Consider the following 10,728-nt stretch of genomic DNA (forward strand, 5'->3'; position numbering starts at 1 on the left):
TTCCCTTCCCTTCCCTTCCCTTCCCTTCCCTTCCCTTCCCTCCCCTCCCCTCCCCTCCCCTCCCCTCCCCTCCCCTCCCCTCCCCTCCCCTCCCCTCCCCTCCCCTCCCCTCCCCTCCCCTCCCCTCCCCTCCCCTCCCCTCCCCTCCCCTCCCCTCCCCTCCCCTCCCCTCCCCTCCCCTCCCCTCCTTCGTAATGCTCTGATTGGTCATCCGAACCTGTGTTGGGGGCTATTCTATTTGCTTCGATTCTATTCTATTGTTAGTGACTGACCGAATTGGTGTGCGAGCATACTCTATTCTATTCTATTCTATTCTATCCTATTCTATCCTATTCTATTCTATTCCATTCTATTCTATCTGTTAGTGACTGACCAGATCGGTGTTCGTAACGAAGCCCATTCAATTCTACTCTATTCTATTCTATTCTATGCGATTCTATACTAGTCTATTCTATCATACTCTCTGTTAGTGGCCGCCCGAATCGGTGTTCGACCGAACCCTATTCTACTCGATCCTACTCGATCCTATTCTATTCTATTCTATTCTATTCTATTCTATTCTATTCTATGTTAGTGACCGACTCGGTGCTCGGGTAGACTTCTAGTCTATTCTATTCTAGTCTATTCTATGTCAGTGACTGAGCAAAATGGTGCTTGAGTCTATTCTATTCTATTCTACTCTCTGCTAGAGCCTGACCAGACCGGTGTCTGGACAGACGTCATTCTATTCTATTCTATTCTATTCTATTCTATTCTATTCTATTCTATTCTATTCTATTCTATTCTAGTGACTGGCTCGGCAACCAGGCGGAATCTATTCTATTCTATTCTATTCTATTCTATTCTATTCATGTCAGTGGCTGAACAAATTGGTGTTCGAATGTATTCTAGTCTATTCTAGTCTATTCTATTCCATGTTGATGTCTGACCGGATGATCGGTGTCCAGGCAGACTCTATTCTATTCTATTCTGTTCTATTCTATTCTATTCTGTTCTATTCTATTCTATTCTATTCTATGTTAGTGACCGACTCGGTGCTCGGGTAGACTTCTAGTCTATTCTATTCTAGTCTATTCTAGTCTATTCTATGTCAGTGACTGAGCAAAATGGTGCTTGAGTCTATTCTATTCTATTCTACTCTCTGCTAGAGCCTGACCAGACCGGTGTCCGGACAGACGTCATTCTATTCTATTCTATTCTATTCTATTCTATTCTATTCTATTCTATTCTATTCTATTCTATTGACTGGCTCGGCAACCAGGCGGAGTCTATTCTATTCTATTCCAGTCTATTCTATTCTATTCTATTCTATATGTCAGTGGCTGAACAAATTGGTGTTCGAATGTATTCTAGTCTATTCTAGTCTATTCTATTCCATGTTGATGTCTGACCGGATCGGTGTCCAGGCAGACTCGATTCTATTCTATTCTATTCTATTCTATTCTATTATATTCTATTCTATTCTATTCCAGTGTCTGGTTCGGAGGCCAGACGGACATTCTATTCTATTCTATTCTATTCTATTCTATTCTATGTTGGTGGTTGACCGGATCGGTGTCCAGGCAGACCCTAGTCTACTCTGCTCTTATTCTATTCTATTCTATTCTATTCTATTCTATTCTATTCTATTCTCTTTGTTCGCGTGGGAGATCGCACGCATTTTGATGACAGTCTATTCTATTCCATTATGTTAACAAGAAGTGCTGTGGTGTTATTCTAGTCTATTCTGCATTGAGGGTCCAGAGAAGACACGGAGTCACAAACTTCTTATTCTGGTCTATTCTAGTATATGCCATTCTATTTTAGTCTACTCTGGTGAGTCAGCCACAGAGAAACAGTAAAAAAAAAACCTCTTGTTCTGATACATTCTAGTCTATGCTATGCTATGCTATTCTATATTTTTGTACTTTATTAATATGTAACATCATATAATATATGCATTATGTTATGTGATATAATGAGAGCTATGTACTATATCTGTGATATATGTATAATTCTTATTACAATAGCTATGATGTATATATTTATTTATTTATAGAGCCATAGCTAGCTGGGGAATGTGGTGCTGGGGGATGTGGGGTGTGGCTATGGATGCTTCAGACCCGAAGTTTATGGCTCTGCAGGGAGAAGGATCTCTGCCCATTAACCCTCCACAGCCACCTGCAGGCAGAGCAGGTGGTTCGTTACCATTTTGCCCTTCACAGGTGGCTGTAGCACAACACCCTGGAATGCACAGGGGACTGACTCCCCCTTCTCCCAGCTCCACGTGCAGTAAGAGTTTTATTCCTGTGCCCTTTGCCCAAAGGAATAAGAGAAGTCTGCTGCTTTACTCCTTGCAAACTGTTAGGATACCGAGCCCACAGCCAAAGGGGCAAATGGGAAGTGTTGGTCTTCACCTCTTTTTTCTAACAAGCCCAAGGCATAAAGGACATGACACCAACACTGGGAGCCTGGTTTGGCAAAGGCTGTAGCACTGGAGAGCTGGAACAGCTATCAGCTAATAAAGCACTGCAGGTTTTCCTGATGTGTAACTTTAATTAAGCAGAGTGTGAATGTTGTTTAATTAGTCCAGTAAGCTGTTCAAGAAGAGCACTTTACACAACAGTTTGATACATAAGAGATGAAACTGTGTATGATGTCCTAGTTTGATATTCAAGTGGTCATACTCTAGAGTGTTTATTCAAACACAACATTTGCCCAGCACTCAAGCTGATAGGGCTTGCTTATGTGATGCTATTATTTTGATTTAATCCAGTTTCCCTTTACTAGGGTTTAATTTCTGTGGAGTACAGTAAAACAGATGATATGCTCACTGGATAACATTATTTTTAAAGTACTGATTTGAAGAAACATACTAACCATGCTGAATTCAAAGCAGAGCTATTTCAGTACAATGCTTTCAGACAAATCCCTTTGTGCTGCTCTAAACAAGCACTGGACAGTGTAAGTTTCCAGCTCATGTCCTTCAGAATCCTCCCAGTGGTGTTTGACCCTGACACCAGTGTAGCTGCCAGTATTTACCACCTCCACAGATGCTGCCTTAAAAGATACTGTTTTGTGAAGCATTCTTCTAATGAGTTTACTGTAACACTACATTTGATTACTTGTCTCCATCCCAAGATTTCAGTAGCTCAGTAACTTGCACAAGGATGCTTCAATTTAATGACATAATTAAACACCACCATGGGCTTAGGAGAGTTGCCTATTTAACAGGGAAAAGAAGCACTTCTTTTTCTTCCCTTGGTGTCTTCCTGCAGTTCCTACATACCTTCAGAATCCTTTTCTTTGTGTAGGTTTCCTTCCCCCATCAGCTTTAACTAATAAAAGTCTCTCATTTTCCAAGTGTTACCAATATATTTATTAATTTTGAAGAATTCCCATCTGAACACATTCAGACTGCAGCTTTAATATAGATCTGTTCAGACAGGAGAAATGTACAAATAATTAACACAAGCAGCACAGGGAAGATCCTGGTGTGAAAGTAGTAGGAATATTACAATTTCTTCCCAAAACAACTTTACTGATTTCAACAAAATTCCCAAAACAGAGAAGAGATGAGTACCTCCGAGTTTAAGGTGCGTGGAGAGTTGCTGAAGGCACTAGTACTTGCTCAAGTTACAGAGCTGCAGGACTCAACACAGATCTCCAAGCTGCCTGGGCACACCAACGCTGTCACCTCAGTTCTACTTGCACCACATCAGGAAAGAGAAAGCAGAACTTAAGTACACATGTACTTAAAAGTAAGTACTTCTGTACACATAGCTAAAGAGAAGTAGGGAACCAGGATCTCCTTCCCGTTCTGCTATTTATTAACATTCACGGTAGATTGTATGTTGAAAACATACTGCAGAACCCTTCACCAGTTTTCTATGGATAGAGTTATTCAATGATAAGTTACTGAAAAGCTACCGAAGAGAGAAGTAGTTCATAATACTGACTAAGCTAAGTCATCCTTTTAAACTAAAATTGAGCCTGGACACTAAAAAACTGTACAGAAAACAGACTTGTTTTACATGGTTAATACTGTCTGCACACTGCTGGAGTATTTCAATCTGCTAGCTTGCTTTAACTACAAAGAGTTAGAGCTCGTTCGTTATTTCTAGCCACTGTCACTCTCCTAGACACAAAAGCACAAAAGGTCCCCAGTGAGTTTATGTAGAGGATGGAAACACCTTTCTTTGAGGGGGTTGGGTTTGTTTAGATGTAACAAAGTCAGGACGAGAAAAATTCTGCTGTCACCTCTGACAGCCCAGAGCCAAGTAGTAAATATTTATCATTAGAATACAAGAGGTAGAGGATGTGAGATCTGGCAATACTGTTTTGCATCACTACAGAATTAAACCTCGCTTTGCAGAAGTTATGAATTAGTACCAGGAGAACAGCGCTGTCTGAAGATCTTAAACATGACAAACACTCATCAATCAGCGAGTACAGTCTCAAAGTATTTACTGTTATCTCAGTTACACTTTGAATAGGACAAAAACTGTTCTCTTTCTTACTCAATTTTACAACTTCTTTAGGCAACTTAACAGTTCTTCTTTGTCCATGTGATACCCACTCTTCTTCCATTCCTCCCTTAGCTGCTGTAATGCTGCTCCAATTTCTTTTCCAGAAGATATGCCCATTTTTCTTAAGTCATGTCCACTAACAGGAAAAGAAGGAACAGTCCATTGCTGCAACTCCTGTAAAAGATGATCTTCTCCTTGGTATTTCAGAAGCTCACAGATCTTGGAATTTGTATTAGCTTCCCTAGACTAGAAGAAAGAAAAGAAAGAATTCACTATAACACAGGAGAAAACACCTCAAACTGTGCTCCACACTACATTATTCCCATGACATCTTATTAGGCAACATCTGGACAGTGAGGTGGAACTATGTAAGTGAGGATGTCTCCTGCCTCCCAAGTTTTAAAACTCAGTCCTAACTTGGGAGGCTCTGGGAGGTCCTTGGAGACTTCTTAAAATTCCAGGTAACAGCTGTCACCATTATCTTCAACCTCCAGCTGGAGAGAAACTACTACCATTTCTGTGGGAGAAAGGCCTCACTGCAGACTGCTGTCTCCTGCTTTCAGTCTCAGGTGCTACAACAGAAGCCAACAGCTTCACCTGAAATTAACTGAACTTTGCTGTGGAAGAACATCACAGGCTGCCTGCTGAACAGGATGCCCTAAAAAGACCACTGTCCTGGGTTCAGCAGTAGCAGTCATGTTTCTCCTTCGTGGTAGCTGGTGTGGCGTGGTATAATGGCGAGCATAGCTGCCTTCCAAGCAGTTGACCCAGGCTCAATTCCCGGCCAACGCACCCCAAAAAGAACTGTGGTTTAAACCCAGTCAGGCAACTTGTTCACTCACTCCCAGTGAGTGGTGCCGGGCTGACAGCAATCGAGGCCCCCCACCGGGGTTCTCCCCTTCCCTGCTCCCGGAGGAACGGGGAGGAGGATCGAAAGGGTGCAACTCCTACGGGTTGAGACAAGAACAGTCCAGCAACCAATGTGCAACACAAATCACCACCCCTACTACCAACCACAACAATGATAAGGGAAAATAACAAGGGAAGAGAATACGATACCACCGGCCAAGAAACGAGTCCCACCCGGAAGCCTGTGTCCTTCCGGGTAACTCCCAGTCACCCCCCACCCCAGCCATGACGTGCTGTGGTATGGAATACCTCTTTGGCTAGCCCGGGTCAGGCGCCCCGTCTCTGCTTCCTCACGGCTTCCCCTCCTCCCTGGCAGAGCATGAGCCTCACAAAGTCCTTGGTCAGGGTAAACATCACTTAGCAACAACCGAAAACATCGGTATCACCAGCACTGTTCCCAGGCTGGAAGTCAAAACACAGCACTGCACCAGGTACCATGAAGGAGAAACATGACTGCTACTGCTGAACCCAGGACAACCACATACCAATTGCACTGACTTCCCATACACAATTGACATAAAAAAAACCCTGGAGTCTCTCAAGATCCAGATCCTATGTCCTGTTTTAAAGCAAAAGGGAGACCAGCTGGGACAGTATAGCAAAGTCAGTCCCTAGGTATGTTCACATGGAACTTTTGTTTCAGATGATCGCATATGATACTTGGTAGCCTGAGGCACGGGCAGGCTTTTAAATTCAGTCAAAAAACTGCTACAGAACACAAGGTATTAGGAACTGATAAAAATACAGTGGGATTCTTGTTTGCTTTAAATAATCTCTTTAAAATTAAAGTCTCAATATTCTGGATGAGAAAGAGAAAAGCTTTTGAACCCAAGCAGAAATGGCCGCTGCTTATCCTCTAAGTAAACTCTGGTAAGAGAAAAGGATCTTTTTTATAGCAAAAGTTTCTGCTTTACATTGCAGAGACATGCCAGGACATTTTGAATCGCTGTTAACTCCGGGTCCCTCTCCAGAGGAAAAACAAAGAGGGAAAACAAACCAACCAACCCACCCCACCTTAGTTACCTTGAACTAATAGAATACAGAAAGATATTCTTCCAGTTACTGTGAAGATATTACACTAGGAGCAATCCAAAGTTTGCCAATACTTTTTGCATCCCACCTTTCTGATGAAAATATCATGCTCTTTAAAACCCTGGCAAAAACTTGCCAAAGACCAGTAAACAAGCCTGACAACGAAATGGTTCTCACCTGACTCCAAGGCCCTTTCTTTCCCCTAGGCACTGTCATCTCTGCTATTCTGTAAAACTGGAAATTTGGCTTACTGTGTAGAGCAAAATAAAGCAATATGAAACACACTTACATCCATGATGACATCCTGATACGGTTTAAGTGGTTCTGGACCCACAGCTTTGGTTAACTCTTGCCGGTGCTTCATTATGAAAAGGCCAAGGGTTTTTTCTTCTTTTGAGATTTTCAGCCTCAGATCAAGGTTTGTGATGTCATCCTTCCCTTTGAACAATGATGTCAGAACAGTCATCGGTTTTGGACACAGGTTTTGTACATTTTTAGTTACTCTGGCAAATTCCTCTAGATCTCCATCAAGTGGCAGTCCTAAAGGGACACACACAGGGAAAAAAAGTACAAGAAAGTGTTAATAAGAAATGTGGATGTTAACACACAAAAAAGTAATCTACTTCTTTCTGTGTAAAATGAAGTTTTATCTCACTCTGCCATTCTGCAGTTCTGCTTGTGTATGATATAGGAGTAGTAAAGCAATTTTCATTTCACTTTACCTATGTACTGTGCAATATCCAGCTCATACATAAGTTGAATCAAATGATTTACATGGTTTCCAAGAAGAATTTTTTTCAGTTCCACCCAAATCCTTTCTCCTGATATTCCAGCCAAACCTTTGGCATTTTCTTTAATTGCTTGCAGCGTACTAGATTCATGAACATCAGGTTTCTCTGCGATTCTTCCATAAAACCTGCCCAAAGAAAACATCTGTATGTTAGAATGAGCACAATTATTCCATTTAGAATCATAGAATTGTTTAGGTTGGAAAAAGACATTTAAGGTCATTGAGTTCAACCGCTAACCCAGCGCTGTCCAGTCCACTACTAAACCATGTCCCCAAGTGTCACATCTACACATCTTTTAGGTCCCTCCAGGGACAGTGCCTCCACCACTTCCCCGGGCAGCCTGTTCCGATCCTTGGCAACCCTTTCAGTGAAGACATTTTTCCCCAATATCCAATCTGAACCTCCCCTGGTGCAACTTGAGGCCATTTCCTCCTCATCCTATCACTTGTTACTTGTGAGAAGAATCGATTTCTGCTATTCAGAGAACGTCACAGCAGTGTTAAATATTCCAGCTTCAAGTACAAGAGGAAACTTGACAATATGACAATTACATCACTTTTTACATCACTGATCTCTTTTTGCAATTTCTGAACTTCTACAATGCTTGGTTTGTTTCTTTATCTAGGAAAAGAAAAACCCAGTACCTGAAATATCTTAGGATTCGTAAATAATCTTCTTGTATTCTCTCAGTTGCCTTTCCTACAAATCTAATTTTCTTGTTTTTCAAGTCTTCATATCCATTAAAAAAGTCATACAGCATTCCATCCAAACCTACAGAAAAGGAGAAAAAAATGCAAGAATACTAGTTTACAAACATGGTTGGCACAACTGAACACTCCCATCTGCAAATACAGAGGCTGTGTGATTTGACTTGGTTTGTCAGATCACCTCATGTATTTGTACAGGCCTTCCAGCTGAGAGCAATAAACAAAACTAAAACAGACCAAGAGAATTTACTGGCTTAATCTAAAAGGCGGTGTTTCATCTAACTTACTTCCTTTTGAAAGGACTTACCTAAAAACATGGAATTGATAGTCAGATCCCTCCTTTCAGCATCCTTTTCCCAGTCAGTGGTGAATTCCACCTCTGCATGTCGTCCATCAGTGACGACATCTATTCTAAGAGTAGTAATTTCAAAGTTCTGTTCATGGAGCTGAAAATCCCACAGACATTGTTACTTCAACATGACCATGAATACACACCAAGATCTGTATATCTTTTCAGCCTTGTGTCTGTAGACAGTCAGTGCTCAACCTGGATACATGCAAACCAACAGGTACCATATTTTCATACACAGCAGACAACCAAGAAATACAAACATCCAAAACTAATCCCTGCATTACTGATTTTCTAGGTAGCCTGCAGAAACCTCCCTGCAGAAGATGGAATAAGAAGCAGAGAAATGAGCACGGTTGAGAAAGTGCCACATGAGAAATCAGGAGGAGGAAACACTGGGATCTTCCTCACATGATCTGAGCATGTGTGGGGGGGTCTATATTATCTTTTCTAGTGATAGCACAACAGCATGAATGGCTTATGCAGAGGTAACATGCATTAAAATATGGTAATAAATTGAATTTTGCAAAGAGTAATAAGAAAAGAATTCACTCCATACTTTAAAGCAGGCTCTTATTTAAACTCTTACTGCGATACTTTAACAAAGGAGCATGCCACCAGTTCTCTATTGGATATGCTGCACAAATACAGTTAGAAAAGATTCAAATCAAGACACAAACCAACCCTGGCAGTAATGGTTCCATGTTTTTCTCCTTTGTTATTGATGAGACGAACACCAGCAGATGTGAACATGTCCTTCATCTCTGCGGGTGTAGCTGTAGTGGCAAAATCTACATCTTGTGGTGTCATTCCACTCAGTAAATCCCTCACAGCACCTCCTGCTATCCTCAGCTCATAGTTCTTCTTCTCAAACATTTCTGGGAAGAAAAAGAAAATTAGGAAGCACTCTCCTAAACACACACCATAGCACGCTGCCAGCCATACCCTTACTTTTTCACACATTAAGGTGATAGATGTGGGAATACACACTCAATACGCAGTAAGCATGCATGTACCTCACAGCTTCTTGCAAAATGCACAAATTAGATACTCAGCTGAGCAACCACAGGCATTGTCTCAGTCATTTCATTTCCTATGTATTTTTCTGGGGCACTTCTGATAATTTAAGTATTAACAGCTATATAACTGATACTAGGGTGCTCCGGGCTGCAGAATAGTTTGAGCAGCCAGTAGCCAACAAGACAAAAGTGCTCAGTTTACTTATGGCAGAGCACAATGGATGGTGAATCCAAACTTCTCCAGTAAACACACACCCCACAACTGTCAGCTCCACCACGTCCTCCGAGGTGCCCGGAAGTTGCAGTGGCCGAATCCAAAGAGCAGCAGACACCTCCCAAGGCACCGCAGGCACCCAGGCTGCCCCCCAGCACCGTGACCGAGCCACAGAAGCCGCAGTCCATTTCCCTCGTAAGCGGATGAGGTGCTGCGCCTCATCAGGGACAGGACGCAAACTGCAACGCTTGCGTTCATCGCCACGGCTCTCCAGGCCGCACTTCGTTCTCCGCACGCCACCACAAGAGGAGACGCTCCGGAGGCCCAGGCCCAGCCTCCCCGCGCTGTGCTCACCTGCCACGCTGCGGAGCCCCGGCGTGAAGAGGGCCTGGAACTGTGGGGACTGCAGCCTCATGATGCCCGCCGCTCGGTGCCGCGGCCGGAGCGGCGGGAGCAGCCGCAGCCGGGCCCTGCAGGGCAGAAGCAACACCTCAGCCCGCATCTGCGGAGAAACGGCCACACGACACGTCAGCCGCCCCGCGCCGAGCGGGCCCGGCCTCCCCCCGCACGGAGAGACCCCCTTCCCCCGCAGGCACCGAGCTCCCCGCCCGGCCCCGCCGCACTCACCCACCCGCGGCGCTAGGCCCGAAGAACTTCCTCCGGCCGCCCGGCTCCTCCCGGCGCCCTGAGATGACGTGTCGGCGTCTCGCGATAACGTTGTCGCCGGTACGTGACGCAGCTGGGCCCCTCCGCCGCGGGGAGGCGGGGTCTGGGCGGTGCTAGGGGCGGAGCAGCCCCGGCTGCGGGGCAGGGCTGGAGCGGGGGGCGCGGGGGACGTGGTGGGTGTGTGTGGGGGTGTGTGGGGGTGTGTGTGGGGGTGTGTGTGTGGTGGGGGTGTGTGGGGGTGTGTGTGGGGGGGTGTGTGTGTGGTGGGGGTGTGTGGGGGTGTGTGTGTGGTGGGGGTGTGTGGGGGTGTGTGTGGGGGGGTGTGTGTGTGGTGGGGGTGTGTGGGGGTGTGTGTGGTGTGTGTGTGGTGGGGGTGTGTGGTGGGGGGTGTGGTGTGTCTGGGGGGTGTGTGTGTGTGTTTGGTATGGGGGGGGTGGGTGGGGGTGTCCCGGGACAACAGGGGCTTTGCCCGGGTGAGGAGCCACGGCTTTATCAGCTGTGGTGGGGAAGCAGGTGAACGGGTGTCATGCCGA

At 44.6% G+C, this 10,728-nt stretch overlaps 1 protein-coding gene across 1 annotated transcript; it reads right to left on the minus strand.

Annotated features, from left to right (window-relative positions):
- Positions 1-4,429: 4,429 nt before the first annotated feature.
- TRNT1 (tRNA nucleotidyl transferase 1) lies at positions 4,430-10,088 on the minus strand. Its single transcript, XM_061455699.1, has 7 exons — positions 9,884-10,088; positions 8,981-9,174; positions 8,255-8,393; positions 7,885-8,011; positions 7,172-7,365; positions 6,739-6,989; positions 4,430-4,754 (listed from the first exon to the last, which is right to left on the minus strand). The coding sequence occupies exons 1-7, from the start codon at positions 10,029-10,031 to the stop codon at positions 4,506-4,508; spliced, it is 1,302 nt and encodes a 433-aa protein (XP_061311683.1). The 5' UTR covers positions 10,032-10,088; the 3' UTR covers positions 4,430-4,505.
- Between the last annotated feature and the right edge of the window lie 640 nt (positions 10,089-10,728).

Source organism: Pezoporus flaviventris, unplaced genomic scaffold (assembly GCF_033815535.1).
Source record: "Pezoporus flaviventris isolate CSIRO_AGI_PZ_B2104156 unplaced genomic scaffold, CSIRO_AGI_Pfla_v1 ptg000021l, whole genome shotgun sequence".
Lineage (NCBI taxonomy): Eukaryota > Metazoa > Chordata > Aves > Psittaciformes > Psittacidae > Pezoporus > Pezoporus flaviventris.